This window comes from Hippopotamus amphibius, chromosome 12 (genome assembly GCF_030028045.1).
Source record: "Hippopotamus amphibius kiboko isolate mHipAmp2 chromosome 12, mHipAmp2.hap2, whole genome shotgun sequence".
Classification (NCBI taxonomy): Eukaryota; Metazoa; Chordata; class Mammalia; order Artiodactyla; family Hippopotamidae; genus Hippopotamus; species Hippopotamus amphibius.
Genome location: NC_080197.1, coordinates 63,052,672 through 63,078,661, shown reverse-complemented (window position 1 = coordinate 63,078,661; position 25,990 = coordinate 63,052,672). Strand labels below are relative to the sequence as shown.

The following is a 25,990-nucleotide window of genomic DNA, read 5'->3' as shown; positions in this document are numbered from 1 at the left end:
AATCTTTAAGGGTAATTAGCACAGGTGAAAGAATGTGAGATTCTGAGAGCTCCAATGGCCTGCCCAATATCATGCATGTGTATCATACATACATACATGATATAGCCAGGAATAAAATTATTTCCCCTGAATTTGAGTTATACTTCCTCACTGGGCATAATTGTTTATGGAAAACTGTCAGGAAGTATCTGATTAATAATTATCTTTTGAACTGTGGCTGATTGATTTCTTTTAATCCATGACCCTACTCTGTATACTGAAATGAACTCTGAGATCCAAACAAACTCATCATCAGACTTTTCTGAGCTTTCTATCAAAGGTGGCCTGAAACTCTAATTCCTCATAGTTTCTGGCATATCTATAGATAATCGAAGTACTTTTGTGAGAAATAAGTAAAAGTGTTTAGTAATTCCACATCCTTATAACAAGGATACTTTCCTGAGTGCATTGTGATTTTTACATTACTAAGTACAGGATGCAGCAGAGTAAGGAAAGTGGGTAAATTATTCAATATCCCTAAAACTTATTTTGATTATCTTTAGAATAGTGAAAAGAATGCATCACTGGGTTAAAATAAAAATGAAGAAATACATGTAAAATGGATTGTAAACCCACATAGCTCTCATTCAACAAACGTATTTTCTCCATCTTCACTTTTTCTTTCCTACCCCTCTCTATTTTCTCCTTCAGCTTTTTTCTTTGCCTTGTGGGAGAATGACCCTTTCTCTGATAAAACATGGGAAAGGCATAAAGAAGACATATTTCCCTTCTACTCTCAGAGAGAGCATTTGATATGACACGGAGGAAAGAATAAACAGAAATTTCCCTAAAGTGTTCGAGGGCTGACTGACCCAATGACAGTTTATTTTACTGTACATGTTTTTATACGTTGGTCACATTCTTCCTAAAGTTTAGAAATAACATTTTCTTATGTTAATTACTTTAATTTTGCAAATGAAATGAAAGAAAAATACACAACAAAAATGGTTCCAATTCAGGAAACTAGAAAGTATGTGGTGAAACAGGTTTGCTTTTTTTAAAAGGGTGTGGACTTTTAAAAAAATTTCCATTGCAATTTCTACTGGAAGAAATTTGATTAGACAGCTGAATCTTTCATTTAAGCTTTTCCTATCACTATGAAGTTACATCAACATGATCTTTTCTCTTCCTTCTTAATACACAGATTGCAATTATTTATTTTTGCTTAACTTCTTGAAATGTTTTGATTAAATAAGATAGTAACTAGTAGACAATATACATCAACACTGACTACTACTGACAACAATGGTTACCATTCTCAATTTCTGCAGATGCTACACAAACAAGGAAAAAGTAAGAGAATTATTTGAGAAAAAGTGGTTATGACAGAAAGCATTATCATTTTTGTGGCTAAGCTAGCATAGCAAATTTAGAATTGTATTATGATGTGTTCTAAAATTAAGTAAAGTTACATTAAAAATCTGTGAGGTGATGGAAAACTATCAATTTGTGAGGGGAAAAAAAAACCCTGTTATTATGCCCAAGAAAGATGCCTAATTTTACTTTTTTGTCTCACCCAAAGATCTAGAAGCAAGAGAACACAGTAAACCCTCTGGAAGTTTCAAGAGAGCACGAGCCTCTAAAAAGAGGTCAATCAGGAGAGGATATTCCCAATCCATACTGAGGGAGTAACGCCCCTTGAATGATCCCACTTTGATTCTCAGGCTCTCCTGAGAGGCCAGATGGAGTGGTGGGAAGTCAGTGGAATCCAGCACAGCATGTAGCTACAGGCCAAAGAGTGTATTTTGTGCAATGATTTCTTATGTCCCAGATTTGATGGGTGCTTTACAAAATAATTTTTTTTTCTTTCTTTTTTATTGAAGTATAGTTGATTTACAGTATCACGTTAGTTTCAGGTGTACAGTACAGAGATTCAGATTCTTTTCCCTTACAGGTTATTACAAAATATTCAATATGGTTCCCTGTGCTATATAGTAGGTCCTTGTTCGTTATGTATTTTATATATAGTAGTGGGTATATGTTAATCTCAACCTCTAAATTTACCCCTCCCCACCCCCCTTTTCCCCTTTGGTAACCATAAGTTTGTTTTCTATGTCTGTGAGTCTCTTTATATTTTGGAAATAAGTTCATTTATATCTTTTTTTAAGATTCCAAATATAAGCGATATAATATGATATTTATCTTTCTCTGTCTGGCTTACCTCACTTAGTATGATAATCTCTAGGTCCATCATGTTGCTGCAAATGGCATTATTTCTTTCTTTTCTATGGCTGATTAGTATTCCATTATATGTATATGTGTATATATATATATATATATATATATATACACACACACACTTACATACCACATCTTCTTTCTACATTCATCCATTGATGGACATTTAGGTTGTTTCCATGTCTTGGTTATTGTGAATGTGCTGCTGTGAACATAGGGATGCATATATCTTTTTAAATTATGATTTTCTCTGGATATATGCCCAAGAGTAGGATTGCAGGATCATATAGCTCTATTTTTTGTTTTTTAAGGAACCACCAATAGTGTAGGAGGGTTCCTTTTTCTCCACACCCTCTCCAGCATTTGCTATTTGTAGACTTTTTGATGATGGTCATTCTGTATGAGGTGATGCCTCATTGCAGTTTTGATTTGCTTTTCTCTAATAATTAGTAATGTTGAGCATCTTTTCATGTGCCTTTTGGCCATCTGTATGTGTCCTTTGGAGAAATGTCTATTTAGATCCTCTGTCCATTTTTTAATTGGATTGTTTTTGTTTTTTGATATTGAGTTGTATTATGTGTTTGTATATTTTGGAGATTGATCCCTTGTTGGTTGCATCATTTGCAAATATCTTCTCCCATTCTGTAGGTTGTCTTTTCATTTTGTCTGTGGTTTCCTTTGCTGTGCAAAAACTTTAATTATTTCCCCTTTGTTTATTTTTATTTTTATTTCCATTACTCTAGGCGATGGATCCAAAGAGATATTGCTGCTATTTAAGTCAAAGAATATTCTGCCTATGTTTTCTTCTAGGAGTTTTGTAGTATCTGGTCTTACATTCAATCTTTAATCTATTTTGAGTTTATTTTTGTGTATAATGTTAGAGAATGTTCTAATTTCATTTTTTTACATGTAGCTGTTCAGTTTTCCCAGCACCACCTATTGAAGGGACTATCTTTTCTCCATTGTATATTCTTGCCTCCTTTGTCATAGATTCATGATACTATACATAGAAAATCCTAAGGATGCTACCGGAAAACTACGAGAGCTCATCAATGAATTTGGTAGAGTTTCAGAATACAAAATTAATACACAGAAATCTGTTGCGTTTCTATACACTAACAATGAAAGATCAGAAAGAGAAATTAAGGAAACAGTCCCATGTACCATTGCATCAAAAAGAATAAAATACTTAGGAATAAACCTACCTAAGGAGGCAAAAGACCTGTACTCCAAAAACTATAAGATGCTGATGAAAGAAATTGAATACGACAAAAACAGATGGAGAAACATACTGTGTTCTTGAATTGGAAGAATCAATATTGTTAAAATGACCATACTACTGAAGGCAATCTACATATTCAATGCAATACCTATCAAATTACCAATAGCATTTTTCACAAAGCTAGAACAAAAAATTTTTTAATTTTTATGGAAAAACAAAAGACTGCAAATAGCCAAAGCAATCTTGAGAAAAAAAAAATGGAGCTGGAGGAATAGGCTCCTTGGCTTTGAGTATACTGCAAAGTTGTAGTAATCAGAACAGTTTGGTACTTGCACAAAAACAAACAAATAGATCAATGGAAGAGGACAGAAAGCCTAGAAATAAACCTACACACCTGTGGTCAATTAATCTATGACAAAGGAGGCAAGAATATATAATGGAGAAAAGACAGTCTCTTCAATAAGTGGTTCTGGGAAAATAAAATTCTAACCACATTCTCTGAAGGTTTCAGTTCAGGACTTCATTTTCAGAAAAATTTTTTTTCCTAAACCATGTTGTGGGGGATAGAATTGAGAGGATAGTATTCTGTGCTCTTTTGTGCTAGACTCAGGTCTATGAGAATGGATTCAAAGTCAAATACTAAGAATATGAGTGTGTAACAGTAGTGTCCTAAATGATATGCATCAAATGCATGGCAGCACTTATTCTTGGGAAGGAAAACAGAACCTGGAACAGAGGGTCCATATTTAGTAGTCATGAAAAATGTGAGAAAATATTAGCAATTATTAACTTAGGTCAAGAGAAACCAGGTTTATTATATTATTTTCTATTATCTGCTCTTTTTTGAAAAATAATAATCCATTCTAAAAAATTCCATTAGTGTTTTGATAGGGATTGCATTGAATCTGTAGATTGCCTTGGGTAGTGTGGTTATTTTAACAATATTAATTCTACCATATGACACAGCAATTCCATTCCTGGGCATATAACTGGGCATATACTCCTGAAAAAAATCCAAAAACACTAATTTGAGAAGATACATGCACCCCAATGTTCATAGCAGCACTATTTATAATAGCCAAGAATGCAAGCAACCTAAGTGTCCATTAATAGATGAATGGATAAAAAAGATGTGTTACACACTCACACATATATACATACATACATACAATGGAACTCTACTCAGTCTTAAGAAAGAATGAAATTTTGCCATTTGCAGTAACATGGATGGATTTGGAGAAAGACAAATACTGTATGATATCACATATGGAATCTGAAAAATACAACAAACTAGTGAATAAAACAAAAAACAAGCAGACTGACAGATACAGAGAACAAACTAGTGGTTACCTGTGGGGAGAGGGAAGAGGGAGGGGCAATATAGGGCTAGGGGATTTTAAAAAAGTTTATTATGGGATTATCTGAAATCATGTTTGTGAAGCTTTTGAAAATTGTATAGCACTTAGAATTTAAGGAATCTTTCATCAATAACAAACAAACAAACAAATACATTCTCAAGTAAGAAAAAAAATCCCATGCCTCTTAGCTGATGTTTGGCTATTCTGGGACCCAATATACAGTTTCTACTACCTGCACACCACAAACCTCAGTTTAGCTGAAGAAGCAAAAATTAACATCTTTTTTTTTCAGTTTCACTAATTTCATGATCATGCCCCTGTCAAGGTGGGTTGATTTCTAATGTGATCATTTTAATAGTAATGTATAATCAAACCAAAAGAGATGAAGCAAAATGTCCTTTTTAAAATCAGCTATCAATATATAGTGAAAACATTTTTAAAATAAGTCATGTAATAGCTAGCTAAATATCATTATATATTTGATATTTTAGGTTCTATGAAACTCAGGAGACTGGATATACAAATCTAAAAAGAGAGAAAGAAAGGGGGGAAAGTAGGAAGTTAGTTTGCATCTTATTATTATTAGATATCAGTGTTTTTAATTTTTTAACAGTCAAATTGCAGCGTGAGTCAGAGACAGGTTGTGTTTCAGCAGATGCTAAGATCATATTGAGCCTAGTATGTTGGCCAAAGTTTCTACAAATTCAGCCCCTTTATTATTTGAAAGAAATGTGTTATCTCAAAACCTCAAGATAATGTGGACATGTCATTTAGTCAGCTCAACAACATATTATTAGCTCCATATTATATGGGAGAAGACGGGTTTGGAGAAGCTCATAGAGTTACCTGCAATTGCAGACCTATTAAGTTGTAGAATGGAGGTCCTAACCCATGTAGCTGGGTCTTCGGAGTACAACTCTAGCACTTTGTTGGACCTTTTCCTAGGGTTGTTTTTAAATCAGATTTATTTGACGGCTAGTGAGATTGCACATCCATTTATCAAGAATACTATCTCCTAAATCCCTTGAAGGAGAGGCAGTTTAATATAGTGATTTAAAGCATGGAACTTTATATCAGACTTCCTGGATTCAAATCTGGCTTTACCACTAACTAACCACAACCATGAAAAAGTTGCTTTCTGAAATGAGGATAATAATATGCCTATCTCCTAAGGTTGTGGTGAAGAGTAGATATAATAGAGAATATATCAAATGCTTAGCCGAGTGGTTGGTACATTGTAGGCAAATAACAAATATGAAAGTTGTCTAATAATATGCTGTTACTGTTGATATTGTCAGAAAGAATATCAAACTAAGAGGCTGGGTCAATAAAAGCAAATTTTGTTTTGGTCAGAAAATAGAACCAAGACTTTTTTATTCCCTACAGTCTATGTGCCTATTATTCTTTTATGCACAACCTTAAAAAATGTTATAACCACCTAATTGCCACCTGATTATACCTCTTAATCCTGGGATTAGACCAGAAAGACATTGATTCATTGATTGATATAGTGTTTATTGATTTCAAACTCTGTGCTAGACATTGTAACAGGCAGAAGTCTGTCTGTCAGTTATGCTTTCATTAATATAAAATCTAGGTGATAGTGACTGAATATTCCTATATCTTAAATTGACCAAGTAGTTAATTATAAGTCAGAAACTATTGTATAGTTTTGTACAATCCCTTAGAAAGTTTGTGTGAGTGTACTCATATTGCTTTTAGAGATTCACAAAATGATACATTTTTCTTTTTCCTCAGGGCTCATCAATATACCTGCAGTGGCCCTTGGAATATTCTCTGGGGGGATAGTCATGAAAAAATTCAGAATCGGTGTGTGTGGAGCTGCAAAACTCTACTTGGGGTCATCTGTCCTTGGGTACCTCCTATTCCTTTCCCTGTTTGCGTTGGGCTGTGAAAATTCTGATGTGGCAGGACTAACAGTCTCCTACCAGGGGTATGTTTACTCATTAAGTACTCTGAAGAGATTGGTTTGTTTAATCAAATTATTGACAGAGTTTCAAAATAAGATAATTTAATTTTTAAGCATCATAACTATGAAAAGAACTTAATGTGTCATTAAGGAATAGTAGATATTATGGAGTAGTGGACAATGCTTGTGACATGGAAGCTGTTATTGTCACCAAAATCTGTCATTTCCTTTGAATTTGAATGCGTTAGAGAAATATAAAAATGCTAAACCTACATCTTACTTTAGGGAAGCAACCTGAGTGTGGAAAATACAGACCTTGAATTTTGCCTTTGCCCATTCTTAGTGAAGTGACATTGTATGAGTTATTTAACGTAGCCTAAATTTTTGCATCTTAAAAATAGAAATAATAACTGCCTTTTAAGGTTTTGTAAGGCAAGATAATATACATAAAAGTGATTAGTGCTAATTGGGAGATTGGGATTGCCATACATACATTACTAATCAGAAAAAAAAAATCAAATTGTATACTTTAAATATATGCAGTCCACTGTAGGTCAATTATATCTCAATAAAAGTTCTTAAAAAAAGTGATTAGTACTTACTTGGCACAAAATAAATGTGCCAATCAAGGAAACAATTGTATTTTTTTTCTTTGAACACCTGGATAACTGGAATAGTCTCTATGCCACCCTTTATAGTCTTTGTTACTTAAGTTAAGGGAAATTTCAGAAGAAAATGGCTATCCCTCAGCTGGTGACCCACATGCCAGCTCTCTTTAGCTCTTTGCAGCTTTAAAGCAACAATATTTATTGATGCTTTCAGACTTATGACATCCTGCATGGGGTGGGTGATTAGATTTCTTAGTTTCTAGAGTCTAGAGGCTGGGTCTTGAAGAAACTACTTTACCCTTCCCCTTCAAGTGTCCTTGCTATCACTCTACTTCTGGACCTGAGTTCCCAGAGGCAGTTCTCATCATCCTTCCATCTAGCTATATGTTGTTTGTTTGAAAAAAATTATTGAGCTGCTACTGGTTGCCAGGACAATCTCTCTGACTGTATCAGCCTGACTGCCTAAAACTCTGCCTGTGGTTCAAAGGCCAACACTCCTGACATTATGTTCTGTTTCCTGATGGTTCAGTTGCTTCTTGTTTCTACTTGCTCTCCAGCTTCCTTCCACATTTATCTATCTGTCTCATGTTCATGTTCCATCATCTTCATTCACCTGGTTTCTCCTGCTGTTTAGTGAACATCAATTATACTTTTGCCACCTACAACATTCAGGAAAATTAATAAATGCAAAGTTCATATACCATAATTTCTGAGGGTTATCAGAGCAACAGAGTTAATGGGAATGTAGTGTTACCTTGGTAACAGTGAGCAATGTGGATTAAGAATGTTAGTTGTAAACAGGAATTGCAAGAAGATTCTGAACAGAATAGAATCCCTGTGCCATCTTTAACTGTCTCTAAGATCCTCATGGTGGATGGACAGTGGTTAAGTACTTTATATTTTGCAATTTAGAAAATACCTTAGCTTTTATTATCTCACTTCTGTCTTCATATGCCTTTATGAAGTTTGTTTACCCTTGTTTTAAGGGAACTGAGATTAGAGAGGTCAATTAACTTCCTCAAAGTATAATGTTCTTTCTACGATATTATGCTATCTCTAAGCCAAAGCAAATACCTAAGTAGAAAACAACAGAAAAATTTTGAGATTTTACATTAAAAGTATACTCAGATGGTAATGAAAGATAAAATATTTTAAACAAATAAAAAATAATATATTCATTGAGTACCACCCCTGAAAGCAGTCCCCTTGAAAGACTATAACTACATTGCAACTATGCTATCATTTTTTAAAACTCCTCTTTTGAAATTGCTTTCCATATTTTTTAGAACAGTCTCAACAATGGCAAAGATTTAACCTTTAAGAGTAGCTTTGTTATTGGAAGCAACAAAAGAAATGGCACCATCACTGGGGAAATCTCTCCCCTCCCAACATGACTATTTTGGAAGAAAAATCTCATTTGGGTATAAACATTCTGGCATGTTTGATAACGCTCACCTTAAAAATTTAAATAAGGACTCTACTGCCAACACATCCTTCATAAAACATATATGCAATTAATTTCTGCTTCAAGATCACCCTAAGTGATAAATTTACTGTACCTTCAGTAATATAAAAGAATTGGCTTTATAAAATAGACATGCTCTCCAGGGTTCTCCAGAGTCTCTCTGTTCTGCAAGGCTGTTTTGATTCCGGACGTTCAACAGGAACACTATAGACAAGCTTTAGATAGGATTATGGAAGAAATTTTTCCTTCTGCAATGATGAGAATAAGTCTGATCAAGACAAGAATTTAGAATCCAGAGGTGGAAGTGTTCTAATTCTGGGTTTGTCAATAACAAACATTTGAATTTAAGCAAATTATCTGCCTACTTTGGACCTGACTTTCCTGATTTGCCCAATAAGAAGTTGGCCTAGATCACATCCACAGTTCTTTCAGCTCTAACCTTCTATAATCTGAGCCCTACGGTAACCATAGTGGCCTGATTCTACGCTCTCAAAGACACGTATTTATACTTTCAGATACAACAAAACAGTCTCAGTTAAAACTTAATGCCTTAGGGAAGAGAACAGGATGAAATATTCCTGGATGACTTCTTAGGAGGCCTAGTTAAATACCCTTTCATTCTGCTAGAAGATATCTCAAAGGTCTTCTGTTTTTACATTTGGGTGACCAAATCCATAGCAGTTCTATGAGATGGAATATTATATGAGTTTATTATATTGATGTATAATAAGAGTAATGTCATAAATTGCTCTTAAAGTTTACTTTTCTACCTTGTTAATCATTTTCATATATCATTGCATAGAAAAAGACTAGAAGATTCTAGAGTCAGTAGATGTTAGCGAAAGCCATCAGCCAAGAAATGGATATCGTATGAAGTTGTAAACCTCGAAAGAGAACTATTTAATAGTGGATTCACACTTAATGATCAGAAGCTGGCATTTCTGATGACAACTGTATTCCCCCAAAGCAAACTTTGTTGGCAGTGCCATTTATATCACCCAAGAACATTGATTTTTGAAAGTATTAGGGTGCTGCCTACTAAGAGGTAATATTTTATACTATCACATTTCTTTTCAGAACCAAACCTGTCTCTTATCATGAACGAGCTCTCTTTTCAGATTGCAACTCAAGATGCAAATGTTCAGAGACAAAATGGGAACCCATGTGTGGTGCAAATGGAATCACATATGCATCGGCTTGTCTTGCTGGTTGTCAAACCTCCACCGGCAGTGGAAAGACTACTGTAAGACATCTTCCCTCAAGTGTGTGCCCACGGGCCTGCGACAGTGCTTAACTATGCAATCCCATGGGGGCTCAGGGACCAACCTAGGAGCAGACCACACTGGTCAAATCCCTGGCTTTTACTCTGCCCTTGTTCTTTTTGTGGAGACAGGAAATATAAGCATCGCTAGTAGAACTAGAGTTGCTAGAAGAAATAGGGTCAGAATTAGAAGAATGAAACAGGCTAGAGGAATTTCTAATTATGTAATCTAGTTCTTTCATTTGGCTTATATGGAATATTAGCCTCAAATGAGAAAGTCTCAGTCATAAGACCATATGATAACATCTGCACTGGGAGCCATCTCTCCTGACCCCTGGCCCTTTCAGGTGTTACAGGACAGGGCAAATAGAGGCTGGTGTTAGGAAGGCTAGCCCCAAAGGTCTAGACCCAGGGGTCAGGGACCCAACTGTGAGGAGGTTGATGGTTCAGGGACAGCTCTGCCTGAGATATCAAGCCAATTTGCATAATGATGAAAAGAGCAGGTGGCTGGAATGAAGGTTCCTGTAGGGTGTAAGGGGAAGATGAGATTGGAACCATAGATAGGAAACCAATTGTTTCAATCTTTAAGAGACTCATCCCTCTAATCACACCTTTACATCCCTGTTCCAAACAGAGACTCTTCCTTACACTTGCTGGGTACATGACACGGTGATTGGGTGGCTTTATATTTGTGACTGATGAAATCTGCCTGTATTTGACAGCCTTAGAGGGCTGAAAGTTAAACCACACATATATTTACATATTCTTATCAACTAGATCAGAATGCTTAGGCAAACACTTCAGTAGACAGATTCATGCTTGCTGATTGTCTCTCTGTTTACTGTTATTTTGACATTTTATTCAAAGCAGAAACAATTGGTCTCTAGCAACAATGATATAAGACCACCCACCCATCTGAAATCTGAGCTTTCACCTTCCCTTCCTTTTTGCCTTCTTTCCTTACCTCCCCCCTAGCCCCCAACTTTGGCCGCTACTCTTTGGCCCAAACTGCTTGAATGTTTTTCTTTTCTTTTTCTCTTTAACTTTGGATTTACTTTTTTTTTTTATTGATGTATAGTTGATTTACAATGTTGTGTTCATTACTGCTGTACAGCAAGGTGATTCAGTATATACATATCTATCTATTCTTTTTTTAAAATATTCTTTTCCTTTATGGTTTACCATAGGATATTGAATATAGTTCTCTGTACTATACAGTAGGACCTTGTTGTTTATCCATTCTATATATAAAAGCTTACATCTAACCCCAACCTTCCACTCCGTCCCTCCCTTAATCCCCTCCCCTTGGCAACCACCAGTCTGTTCTCTATGTCCATGATTCTGTTTCTGTTTCATAGATAGGTTCATTTGTGTCATATTTTAGATTTCACATATAAATGATATCATATGATATTTGTCTTTCTTTTTCTGACTTACTTCACTTAGTATGATAATCTCTAGTTGCATTGGAAGGTTTTTCTTAACCAGAGCTTCCATTTATTGAAAACACTGCATGCCAGAGACTAAGAGAAGTGCTTTAAAAACAAAATTGCATTTAAACATCATGGTCCTCAAGTAATTGGGTATGATTTTACTTATTTTCCTCATGTGAGAACTGCAGCATTGAGATATTCTGCCTAAGTTTACAAATCTAGTGAGAGGCAAAGTCAAGATTCAAAAGCTGTTTAACCTGTCAGTTAAAAACAAAACCAAAAAAATCCTATGTTGCTACTCTTCCTCGAAAAGGAAATGCCGCTTTTATTTCTTTTTTTATCTAAAAATTCACAAACTCTCCTGTGATAAAAATGACAACTCGTATATACACATGAAATTTACAGAAATAAACTGATGCGGAATTATGAAAGTTGCCTCTCTATCTAAGATTTAGTTGAGTTGTACCCATCAGGACATTTATTTCCTCATAATCATTATGTATTCTTTCATATCTTCAACTTGTGTCCATTTATTTCACAAATTTTTATTGTGTCTAAAATGAGGGCCTATTTTTGGGCCTAGATGTACCATGATGACAAAGCAAAGAGTTACTGCCAGAGGGTACATTTTAGTGGGGACGACATTATGTAGTTTAAAATTAAATGATTATGTAATATTCTGATAAGAGGTAATAAGCACTGTGAAGAAAACAAGTTAGAATAAAAGTGTGGAGAGATGGAGGTACTATTCTGACTGGGTGGTGATGAAAGTTCTCTTTAATGAACTATCTGTGCAGAGAACTCCAGTGTGTGTGCTGGCCATGTAACTCCCTAGAATTGCCCAGCAGAGAAAACAGGAATGCCATGAGGCCTGGGTAGACTCACCATGTTTGACAGTTGACAAGGGTCCCATAGGAACCCATGGGTGTGGCTGAAGTAGAGGGAGAGGGGGAAGATCACTGAGCAATGAGGTCAGAATGGGATTCAGAAGCTGCATCGTGGATAGTGCAGAAGCCACTATAAGGATTTGGGATTTTATTCAAGCACAATGAGACGTCATTGGAAGGTTGAGAATAGTGATGCAATCTGACTGCCATTTTTAAAGGCTTACTTGCATTATTGTGGAAAAGAGACTAGAGCTGAATGAGAATAGAAACAGATTGAGGATGATGAGACCACTGCGATAATCAAAGCAAGCAAAATTGTGGCCTAGACTTAGAAGTGGTAGAGAAGAAGATAAGGTACTGTTGGGTTTGGTGGGATTTGCTTCAAGATGGTTCTATGGGATCAATAGTTTGTAGACCATCTGCTCTTTGGATAATGAAATGTTGTCTCTCTAGATTTCACTTTGCTTGATACATTCTAACACAGAAAAATAAAAACTTCCCCATTGTTTATGTAATAAATGTAAACTATAAAGTCTTTTAAAATAAATATTTATCTTTAATTTTATGTACAAGTTATCTTAGTAATTGGATTTTACCCTATTGTGTTACAGATATTTAATAACTGCACCTGTGTGGGAATTGCAACCTCAAAATCTGGAAACTCCTCAGGCATGGTGGGCAGATGTCAAAAAGATAATGGATGTCCCAAAATGTTTCTGTATTTCCTTGTAATTTCAGTCATCACGTCCTATACTTTGTCTCTAGGCGGGATACCTGGATACATATTACTTCTGAGGTGAACACTGATTCTCCCTGCCTTAATTTTAATATAAGACATACTGTGATCATCTAGAGCAGTGATTTCAAACTCTGCTCTGTGAAACCATTATGATTCCTTACAGCTCTCTTAGGAGACTTGTTCCACTTTTATGCTTTTCCCACGTTAGGTTTTTATACAAAAATGTGGTTGTAATATAATTTATACTTGAACATTTGAATTGGCTCTCCTACCATAGATCTCAATAAAATACATACATAAATTCAAATTTTAAAATATTACTTTTGTAGCGAGTATTCTCAGTGATAAAATTTTCCTCCTCGTTGAATTAGTGTTGCAAATATTACTGCTATATAACTGATCAAAATAAATAACCTAAAGATATTACAAATTTTGATAAAATTATTAAACATGAAAAATCAAATTTTATTGGAAACCAATCTTTTATGAGATGGATTAGGAGATTTTTCAAATTAATTCACATATCAAAGGATTAATATCAAGTTTTTTTTAAAATGAAACTAATCAAAACGTATGTATCTTTAATTCACCACAATTTATATTACAGAAATTTATTAGGAAAGATCAACAGAAAATAGGAGCTAACATCCTCACATCTGTTTTTTGTAAAAGGGTTTAAGGAAACATGAGATACTGATGTTTTCAAATGGAAGCATGGGTTTGATGGGAAAGCATTACCCCAGAATTCTCAGATCAGGATTATTCTTCATGGGTATCTATTTCTTCAACTTTTTCTTATATTGTGCCAATTCACCTGGACCAAGTGAATAATCAGGCTAACAGAGGAAGAGTTTTCCTCACCACCAGTCCCTCAAATGAATTACACTTTATTTCAATGTCAGAAGGAAATGTCCTTTGCTTGAAGTTATAATTTTTGACTTTTAGAGCAGAGATTTTATATTATACATTATATATTATATTATACATTATATTATATATTATACATATGAAGAACTTACTACCATGGTTGACACACAGTAGTTATTATATATCCTCATGATTATTACAATTAAAATCTATAGGCCAATCCATCAGTTAAAGCTATACAGCCATATCAAGGATGCTTTTGTTATGCTAGGTACTCTTGTACTTGGCTGGTAAATTCAGGTCCCCACTACATAGCAAAAACACAGCATGTCACAGCGATTTTGATTCAACTTGAGTTAACATGGTCCTGTGCTTTTAGACCAAAACCCACAAAAACTAGTTATATGTTATTAATCCTTAATTGTGCCTCAAATACTTACAATTTCTTAGAATTTTTTTCCTGTGAGTCTTTGTTATTTTACTGATTAAATTTGATTTTACTTTACCTAACACCATTTGAATATGTTACATAAGAGTGCTTTACCTTTTAGAAATACCAGCTGTAAACTCCTTGATACATTGCATATAATGGTACATGGCTTTTACATAATTTTCTTTCCCTATGTTAGAATGCTAGTGGGTTCTCTATAAATGCTACTTGAATTCTAACATCATTTCAAATGTGTTCAGTAGATTATCACTGACATTACTATTTGCTTTAATGTGATATATATATTTGGTCTAAAAGCACAGGACCCTCTTGACTCAAGTTGAATATATATTTGTAATGGTGCTTTTGTTGTTTTTAGGTGCATTAAGCCACAACTTAAGTCCTTTGCCCTGGGTATCTACACCTTAGCAGTAAGAGTTCTTGGTAAGTATAATCTATGCTTTAATTATGGTAGCCATCACAAGTGCATTTTGAATACTTTTATAGAATTAATACACATAACTGAAAAATGTGGGTAGTAGAGCCCTGTTCTTCCTCCCTTTATCTCTTTCTTCTCTCCCTCTTCTCCTTGACTCTCTTCCTTTTTTCCAGAAATACTTAATGGGAACCAATGCTGTACCCATGATAAAGTGATCCTGTAAGAGTAATGACATTTTTTAACAAGCTTGTCTCCTCTGGCACTGGTCTAGTGGCTAAAAATACATTTCTTTTATAAAAAAGCCCTCTGAGAGGAAAGCAAAAAATGAATCAGTAAGAAAAGCTGAAGTCTAAATATAATTTTTAAAGCTATTAAATGGAAGGAATTCTTTTGAGCTAGGATATGTCATTTGTAGAAAGATAAGATCATTCAACCAATTAGAGCAGTATGGATTTGAGTTCATAATTCTTTAAATGTAAATGGAATGGTTTTTTTCTGACTACCAGATTTTTCAATATTCATTCATTAAAACCCATAGAAAATAGAGTGAATAAGTCAGATGAAGTTTTTGTCCTTAAAGAGTTTATATTCTAAAGAAGAAAGTGAAATCATTATAAATGTTCCTCTGTAACTGGACAGAGAGGAACTACCTGGAAGAAAAACAAATTCAGGGATGTAAATAAATGTGGTTTACATAAATCTTGATGTAAAAAATTAGATATATGTGAAGATACAATATAATCCTGATAAAATTGGGAAAACAACAAAACTGGAGGTTTATGCCATCATGGCTGCTCTATTTTTACAATGTAAAAACAGAGATTATCTAGAAAAAAGGCTGTTGAGCCTGAAGTACATCCCTGGCTGTAATTAGTCTACCTCCCTCCCTTTGGGAACATAGATGTAAACTATGGGGTGAAAAAGATCTCAGATAAAATAAGTAATTCATAAAGTTGATTTCATAAAAATATACTTAATACTGTATAATACCATTTATATGTGGGATCTAAAAAATACAGCAAACTAGTGAATATAAGCCAAAAATAGCAGACTCACAGATAGAACAAACTGGTGGTTACTAGTGGTGGGGGGGGCAATTTAGGGGTGAAGGAGTGGCAGATACAAACTACTGGGTGTAAGATAGGCTCAAGGATATAGTATACAACATGTGGAATATAGCCAATAATTCGTAAATACTGTAAATGGAAATAACCTTCAAAATTGTATAAAAATAAATATACATATACTTGGAAATGGCAAAAATATCATAAAGCAAACAGCAAACAGACAAGTGGCTAATATCCCTATTACAAGGAAAATACCTAAGTACTGAGAACAAAAAGATCGACACCCTAAGAGAAAAGTGGGTAAAAGATATAAACAACCATTTCATGGAAAAATAAATATAAATACCTCTTAATATATAAAAAGATGGTCAAGGCCCCTCATAATAAGAAGAGTACAAATTAAAACTACATTGATACTGATTCTTACTTATCAGATTGGCAAATTACCAAATGTTATTTGTCATGTATTACAATAGAAAATCAACACACTTATACATTGCTGTCGTGAAAATTATATTATTTCTGGAGAGGACTGTTTGGCAACAACTAACAAAATTACATAGAGGTTTATCTTTTGACCTAACAATCCCACTTTTAGGAATTGATGCCAAAAATGTGCTAGCAAAAGTATGAAGTCTAATCTTAGAGACATCCAATTATTGTGGCATTATTTATTATAGTAGAAGACTACAAGCAGTCTAAATGTACATCAGTATGAGACTGGTTAAATAAGCTATAGTAAACCCACATAATGGAATACTATGCATTCTGTATCTGTATGGACAAATGGGGAATATTCCGTCTCTAATATTACCAAGTTTATTAGTCAGTACTAGCTGTCATAACAAAGCACCATGGACTGAGGGGCTTAAACAACAAGAAGTTATTTTCTTGTAGTTCTGAAGGCTGCAAAGTCCAAGATCAACATGCCAGGGTGGGTGCCTGGTGAGACCTCTCTTCCTGACTTGTAGATGGCCACTTTCTCACTGCGCATTCCCATGACCTTTTCTCAGTATACAAGGGGGAGAGAGAGATCTTTGTTGTCTCTTCCTCTTATGGGACATCATTCATACCAGATTAGGGCCCCATCCTTATGACCTCATTTAACCTCAATTATATCCTTAATTACTTTGTTTGCACATGCAATCACATTGGGGGTTAGGGTTTCAACATGTGCATTTTGGAGGGACACATTTCAAGCGATCTCCAGGGTACACTGTTAAGTTAAAGAAAGCAAAATGTAGAAGAATGTATATAGTATGATGCATTTGGTGTAGACAGAGAAAGGTGAAAATATTATACACACACACACAAAGGTGTTTGCTGTTGTTAACAAAAGCAATGGGAGTATAAACTAAAAACTAATAATATTTTTTTTAAAAGGTTATCTGTTGGGGAAGAAAGGAAAAAGGGAGGAGAGAACAGGATGGAAATGAGATTTTGTAAATGTAACTGTTGTATAATTTTACATTTGAAATCATGCAAAGATTTTACATATTTCAAAATAATTAAAAAAACCAAAGAATTTCTTAAAACAAACCAAAACTAACTGTATATTATATGGGTGACATAACCATACAGAAAAAACTTTAAACTACATAAAAAATAGAATTATTACCAAATCCCCATTGCTTCAGTACACTTTATAGTCTTGTCATTAATACTAAATTTGGCATTGTTATGTTAAAACTATTATGTATTTTAAGATAAAGTAAATAAGATGTTATGTTAATATCATTAGGAATCAATATTTTCAGCATAATAGAAAAGGGATAAAAGCATAAAATAAAATAAATAAAACATTCTTAATTTAAACTTAAAATGTCAATATGAACTCATATAGTTTTATTTTAAAATAATGTGTATTTTATAACTATCTTCTAAAAAAATCTAGAATATACTTAACCCAGCAGAAATGAGCACCCATAGCAATGAGTCTGTGGTATCTAAATATCATTCCTCAATAAAGAAAGTGTAGCACCTTGGAGAACTGACTAGGGTAGAAAATGCATAAGATGATTATGGGACAACTTTTGTGTGAGAAAGTGAGAAAACTATCTAAGGGATATGTCAAAAGGACACGGGACCAATTTGAGGAGCTTGGCCCAAGATGAGATAATTTGAAAATAATATATATAAATATACTATTATATAAATACATAACATAGCTAATCATAATAGCTGCAGTGTCTTGAGATACATTGACTATATAAAAAGATGTAAATTTGTAATGATATCTGAATAATTTTGGAGAATAATAGGACATCAACTCATTATTCTTAAAACTGATAAAAGGAAAGAACTGAGCATTTATCCTGCCTGGCTTCTACTAATTATATTTCAAAGTAACCAAATAGTCAGGAAGGGAAATTTTCTTTTATAGAAAAATCCTAAATAATTTGTACACAAGGAATAACATAATTTTTAAAAATCTCTGCTTTGCAACCTCATCAATATTTGTAAAATCTATAGGTGAAAATTGATGAAAAACTTCATAACAGAGGGCATAGCCTGAGCCTCAGATCCATTTTAACATTACTAAGAATAGCAAGTAAACAGCGTATGACTCCTGCCAGGACACACAGAACTACCTGTGCCTTGTTCCTGCCTGAGTCTATGCAGGAGCTAGCTACCAGGTTATTGGAAAAATGAAGGATAGAAGAACTAAGTAATGATGTCATGAAGAAGCAATCAGTCAAATCCAGACTGTGGCACATTCTACAAGACAAATGTCTCTCTTCAAAAATCATTAGTATGAAAAAAAAAGTTGGGGAAGAAGCTGTATAAAGAGCCATCAACTAAATTTAATGTGTCTACCTGATTTGAATCCTGATTAGAATGAACCAACTCTAAAATAATGCCTTGTATACCCTGAGAAAACCATATTCAAAAAGATACATGTACCACAATGTTCACTGCAGCACTATTTACAGTAGCCAGGACATGGAAGCAAACTAAATGTCCATCAACAGATGAGTGGATAAAGGAGATGTGGCACATATATACAATGGAATAATTACTTAGCCATTAAAAGGGAACGAAACTGAATTATTCATAGTGAGGTGGATGGATCTTGAGTCTGTCATGCAGAGTGAGGTAAATTAGAAAGAGAAAAGCAAATACGATATGCTAACTCATGTATATGGAATCCAAAAAAAATGGTACCGATGAACCCAGTGGCAGGGCAGAAATAAAGACACAGACATAGAGAATGGACTTGAGGATACGGAGGGGAAGGGGAGGCTGGGACATAGTTAGAGAGTAGCATTGACATATATACACTACCAAATGTAAAATAGATAGTGGGAAGCTGCTGCATAACACAGGGAGATCAACTCAGGGCTTCGTTATGACATAGAGGTGTGATAGGAGATGGGGAGGGAGGCTTAAGTAGGAGTGGACACAGGGATATATGCATAAATATAGTTGATTCACTTTGTTGTACAGCGGAAACTGGCACAATACTATAAAGCAATTATACTCCAACAGAGATGTATAAAAAAATAAAAAATAAAACAATGCCTTGAAGACATTCAGAAAAGTTTGAATATGGATTTTTGATAGGATTAAAGAAGTATTACAAAATGCGTTAAATGGCAGAGTGATATATTTTTAAAACTAACATCAGTTAGAGATGCGTTCTGAAATACATATAAGGAGAATGATGTGATATCTGAGATATCTCTTAAAATATTTTTTTTAAAAAGTTCCTGGATGCATGTTGGGTTGTAGGACTGGAAAGAGATAACATAGGAATGGCAAAATACTGATATTAATAAGTTAAAGTAAGTGATTGTACATGAGGTTGCATTATATCATCCTCTCTAGTTCTGTGAATATTTGAAAATTTGCCATTATTAAAATTTTAAAACATACAGAAGATGGCAAGCATTTGAATCTTGAGGAACATCTTCATGTTATTAGGAGCAATATAGTTAGTTATCACCTAAATGTTTTTAAGTGACAAATAATCTATTTAGTTGGACAATGTATATAAAGAGAATTTTTATTTGACACCAAATAATCTAAACTGACTGTTAGATATCTTTATCTAACTGATCTTCTTGCTTATGGGATTTTATGCCAAGTAGGGTCAGTTAGTTCTTTTTTGAATCTAGAATTCTTCTCGTCCTGGTACAGAAAGGGAGAGATTCTTGCAAACATTTTCCTTTATAAACGTACATTTTCCTTACCAAAAGGTCACTGAACGCTGCCTTCAGAGCTTCTCCTATGACTTCTGTTTCTCAAAATTATCAGCTCAAAATTATCTTTATATAAGAGATTTTGTATATATTTTGGGGGGTGGCATATTCTAATTTCCTACAGATGCCCTGTTAACTCCAAAGAAGTGAATTTTGGACTGACTGTGGTTTCTGAGAATCATTCGTTACAGGCTTACCAAAAAGATATGCATGTATTTTTAGTGGCAATGATTTGTTTTTCTCACAGCAGGAATCCCAGCTCCCGTATATTTTGGAGTTTTGATTGATACTTCATGCCTCAAATGGGGATTTAAAAGATGTGGAAGTAGAGGATCCTGCAGATTATACGATTCAAATGCTTTTAGGTACTGTATCAAACTCGTTCCCACGTCTCACTGCTACCACATCCCAGGTCTGCACAATGCAATTGGCACTAGTAATCCTCACATATTTTCATTGCTTGTAAGGAAAAGTAAAGTCTAATCAAGAAGTTTGTTATGTTTTGTAGAATAATTCTATTATCTGATTATTTGGCTAGATCTTTCATTTTCCTCCCATTCTTAATCTTGACTCGCATTTTAAATGATTAATCATTTAAAAAATATGACATAAGAGTTCAGATTAGAGTAGAATTTTCAGTTTGTGCACACGAGTTAATTCCCTGAAACTCAGAGGCATTTAAATTTAGGTCACATTTGGGGTTTAATTCTATTCTTTTTCAAACTGAGCCAAACCGTCCCATTTACGTCAAATATAATCCCCCTGGGCAAGAGTTGGATTTGGCTCTAAATCTGTCTGGCTTTTATTGCCAAACTGATGTTCAATTATTCCAGTACTTGAAATGCATAAAAGTAAAATGTTTTCTCTGTGTGTGTGAGTGTGTATGGGGTTGAGGCCATGGTTTTTTTCACTATGGTATCATTCAGTTCAATTCATCAAACATTTAGTTTCCCTGTTGCTTAAAGCAATGCTTCAATGGCTTAAAAGCAAGAAGCTTTTTTTTTTTTAATTTACAATCTGAGTATTCTCTAGAGAAATAAACTTGGTGCTGAACCGAGTAAGTTGGAAGTTGGATGTGAATTGAGCTGACTATCTCAAATAAATTTGCTTGACTTAATAGGCTTTGATGTTATGTGAGTAATTTATTTTGGTCTTTGAAAGGGACCTAATCTGTGAGGAGAATTGGCCCTTTTTTCACATTTACTAAGGCTGTATTTTTATGTAAAGACAATGTAACTCAGTTGGAGACTGTGAGTGTATGTACAAGGTAACCAGCATGAGTCACTCAACCTGTCCTTTCAAGTCTTCGTATCTTATGATCTAATGCAGAACTAAAGGCTTCTCATGGAAGACACTGATGTACACTTCTGGTTTGTTCTTAAGTCAGTCTACTCTACTGAGAGCTCTTATTTCCCCTTAACGTTACTTCTTGCCGTTTTTCTGTAGAAGTGAATTTGGGCAAGTTTCAAGGGGAGGGTAACCACATAATTGATCACTCCAACCTGGATACTTTTGAGAGTGAAAGAGGGCACTATTAAAAATTACACTGGGACAACACTAGCATAAGCTGGGACAGTTCTGGGCAAACGGATATAGTTACCTGGTCTAAAGGAATAATTTACAGAGAGGATGGAACAAATTATATAATTAGCAGTAACTGAAAATGATGGTACTACTAAAAATTGCTTTATATTAGCTTACTGCCTTCAATAGTCTGTCAGATGTTCATAGAAAGATCTTTTACAGCCACCGAATCTGCATTCTTAAAGAAAACCATCCTGATGATGGTTTTATTGATATCGATTGATTTCATTGATATTGATATTTTTGGATGATATTATTACATTTTATTTAAAGTTGGAAAGTTAACAATAATTAAGACTGAGATTCTCTCTTCTTCTAGACACATATATCTGGGACTAACCATGATGCTTGGCACAATGTCCATTTTCCTAAGTACTGCAGTACTTTTCACCTTAAAGAAAAATTATGTGTCAAAACATAGAAGCTTCAGAACCAACAGAGAAAGAACAATGATGTCTACAAGAATCAGGAAGGAAAACTGTACTACAAATGATCATTTGCTACAACCCAACTATTGGCCAGGCAAGGAAACGCAGCTTTAGAGAAATGATGACTGGAAGCTGTGTTTTCTAATTTCTGAAAATTCTGCAAGCAAATTTTAATCAAAAGCGTTTTAAATGTGTAAAATCTTTCTCCTTTCAAAAAGATGTCTACTTTGTTTTCGATCCTAAGTATTAGATAATATACCTGATAACAAATGTAATTAACCATGTTATGGAAAATGTAGATGGTAAAGTTAATCTTAAATATTTTAATTTATAAACAAATTCCTTATATTATTTACTCATTCTGCTTAATTTTGCCTGTGCCCATTGATATATTAGCTGTACTCCTAGTGGAACAATTGTCTATAATTTAATGGCTATGTGTAAAGTAATTTCTAAACTGAGATACTTGCCTAGGATAAGCGAACACTTAAAAAAATTAAACATCTTGGTCTCCTTCAAATATCGCCTTAATGATGATGTTGGGATGAGTCAGAACACGTAGAGGAAGATTTCATTTTAAGCTTCTTCTTTCTCTTGAAATATAATAATTGATATAGAAATGTATATTTGCGAATGATCTTAGAAGTTTCAAATTTTGAATTACTAACTCCTCTTCCATTCATTACATGTACTTTATGTATGAGATTTTAAGTAACCATACTTGTAAAGTAATAAAATTAATATTAATACGCTTTCTTGTCTTTCTATGAATTCAATGGAATAAAAAATATTGTTAAATACTACCCATATTTTAATGTATATAAGCAGCTTCAGACTTATGATTGTGATGTGGTCCTAAAATTTATTTGAAAGTGAATTTTTGAAAGTCTACAATAAACTTAGATGTTATAACAGGAACACAGAGCGATGGGTTGAGTGATGGTGTGGTCGCTTGTGGTGTTCTCCCCGGCATCTGTCACAAGGCTTCCGGGCAGCGTGGTGCCACTTGCACAGCCTGTCAGATAGCTCTCTGCTTCTCTGCAACTGAAAAAGTCAAGCCAGGCATCTCCTCTTCACTGGCTTCCTGGTCCTGTTCTCACTGGAACTAGTAGATTCAGTAGTCCACCATTTTTAATCTTCAGCTCTACTACGTGCAATGTCTTTCTTCCTCTACCACTGCTACACCCTAGGAGGGGCCTGAACTTCCCAAGAAAAGCAAACTTAGGTAGATCCACTCCTCCCCCACAGTGGAATCTTGAAATTCTGTCACAATTCTTAGCAGCCTTTAGAACACAGAAACAGGGCACTCCTGACAAGCGGTCTTTTTGAGGTGTTTCTTGGGAGACTAAGTTCAACAAAAAAGTCCAGCTCAGAAATGCAATTGCCTTGCTCACACAGTGGAAGGATCGAGTAGTGTGACGAGGGTTTACGGTCTCTAAATTTTCCCTTTACATACTGGTCCTGAGAATATGATGGATGGAAAAAACTAGAGATGAAAAGTGTGCGGATGGAGAGCAGAGAAAATTTCCTTTAAATCTATATTAATTTTGCTATTTTATTTGAATTGATGGTGCAAGATTATTTCATGTTTTACTATTTTTTAAAAAGGAAAACAGGCTTGTTTTGTTTCCAGCAGGCCTGCTTCAGACCTGCTGCCGCTGCGCTAATTTCTGAGCAGGAATCCTTTTTGACATCTCAATATCAGTCTTACCCATAACAAATATTTACTGAATGGGTGAGTGGGTACATTTGTCAAGAGTTTTCTTTGTAGAGATGTAATTAAAATTCAAGTTCCTCATCCTGTCTCCCACATCCTCTTTATTTTTCAAAGCTTTTGTAGCAATATCCTGAAAAATAGCTTCTTTACAAGTAAATTTCTAAATGGGATCCTATCCAGTGTACTCTTGAATGACTTGAAAAATAAAAATTAGCATAAAGGAATATTTAAAATGATTTTTTTCATAAAAGCACCAACTGTCAATGAAAAGCATATTTTTATGTATAACCGTTAATTCAACAGTGGAATTATACATACTAAACTCAGTTGTACAGCATATGAGGGTATCATTTAGTGGCAAAGTGAATTTACTAAAGGGAACCTTGATGTTTTAGATGAGTAAATTCATTTGACAGAAGTAAGCAGGCTTTTTACGCCTCAGAAAGCACATAATTTTTTTCTTTTTTTTTTTGAGAAACCAAACTCAATTTCAGAGGTCAAAAAAATTCCCTCAGCCCTAGGGCCAAACATTAGAGGTAAGGCCTTGACGGACGTGTGGGATCCCACAATTGCACCACTTTATTCATTTATTATACAATCATGATTCCTGGAGGTGACCAGCACCTCAAATGACATCTGATTCACTCTAACCTTCAGACAGGTAATGCTCCAGCAATATAATTTTTTGTTTTTTTTTTTAATTAAATTAAAATTAGCACTTTTATTAAAAAGGAGCATCAATTTACATTATGAGGACATAGAAAATAATCCTGTACATATATCTAGGTGTCTCTCTGTTAACACTTTTTTTTTAAGCTCTTTATTGGACTATAACTGCTTTACACTGCTGTGCCAGTTTTTGCTTTACAGCAAAGTGAAAAAGCTGTATTTATACATATATCCCTGTAATCCCCTCCCTCTTGAGCCTCCCATGCACCCCGCCATCCCACCCCTCTAAGTCATCACCCATCATCGAGTTGATCTCCCTGTGTTATGCAGCAACTTCCCACTAGCTATCTATTTTACAGTTGGTAGTGTATATATGTCAATGCTACTCTCTCACTTCGTCCCAGCTTCCCCTTCGCCCCCAACCCTGTGTCCTCAAGTCCATTCTCTACATCTGCATCTTTATTCTCAGCAATATCATTTTATAAGTGGAGTGACTTCAACTGGATTAAATGACTTGCCCAAGGTAGAGGCAGTCAAACTAACGCTGGGTTCTTCCATTACATCATGATGCCTCTAAAGCAGGTAATAAAAACAATCTGAAACCTCCAAAAACAGCTGGAAGAATTTTTGTGACCATGAGCATTTAAGAAATCTCCACTTATGATAAATTTATAGACTCAGACATAAAAGGAGATAGAATAAATTGACTATAACATGTACAGTTATAACTGTTATAACAACTATTAAATATAACAATATTAAGCACTCTCTTTACTGTGTGCTGAGTGCTTTAGACACATTATCTCAATTTCAACGGTCAAAATAACCTTATGTGTTAGGTGTAAGTACTGGTATGTTCAAAGGAAGCTTAAAGAGTTTTAGTGATTTGTCCAAAGCCAACATGTTCTTGTAGTTGGTAAAGCCAAGATTTAAACTGAGGTTTATCAAACTCAAACAGCCATGTTATGCCTGTAGTAATCTAGATCCTAAATTGTTGTCTTCTACTGGCTTCGCTGAGTCAATTTTGTACACAGACATTAGAGAAGTTTTAGCATACTAAACCATGCATATGGTTAAAAAAAAAAATCAAATGGTACAAAATGATTTAAAATGGGAAGTAACAGACCTCCACACCACCTTCACTTTTATTCCTCAAAGGAAATTTTTTTCTAACCAGTTTGGTTTGTTGCTTTTTCTGATGGTCACTTCCAGTATCTTTGAGGAATATGCGCATACCACTTTTCTTGCTTTATTAACATGGGCAATGTTTACTGACTCTATAGAACTATTGTCACTTGCGCCCTGCTGTTCTTCCCCTGTAATCTATACAAACTGAGGTCACTATTCTGAGTTTCTCAAATGTCACATCCATACCTCCATTTCTTGTTCAATGAACATTGAATATCATATATTTTCCCCACTTTGCAAAAAAATGGTCCCCTCCCTTCCCTCCATGTCTCCAAACTC

The 25,990-nt window shown here is 34.6% G+C and overlaps 1 protein-coding gene across 3 annotated transcripts in view; it reads left to right on the top strand.

The window, feature by feature from the left end:
• SLCO1C1 (solute carrier organic anion transporter family member 1C1) overlaps positions 1-22,251 on the top strand; it is a 56,400-nt gene extending 34,149 nt beyond the window's left edge. For 2 of the 3 annotated variants that reach the window (XM_057702876.1, XM_057702874.1), the window contains 6 exons: positions 6,556-6,751; positions 9,878-10,043; positions 12,993-13,177; positions 14,797-14,861; positions 20,373-20,490; positions 22,029-22,251. In XM_057702876.1, coding sequence (XP_057558859.1) covers positions 6,556-6,751; positions 9,878-10,043; positions 12,993-13,177; positions 14,797-14,861; positions 20,373-20,490; positions 22,029-22,251 — 953 coding nt within the window. Of the gene's footprint in view, positions 1-6,555; positions 6,752-9,877; positions 10,044-12,992; positions 13,178-14,796; positions 14,862-20,372; positions 20,603-22,028 lie in introns of all 3 variants that reach the window. The other variant, XM_057702875.1, reaches the window with a different exon arrangement.
• The last annotated feature ends 3,739 nt before the right edge of the window (positions 22,252-25,990 follow it).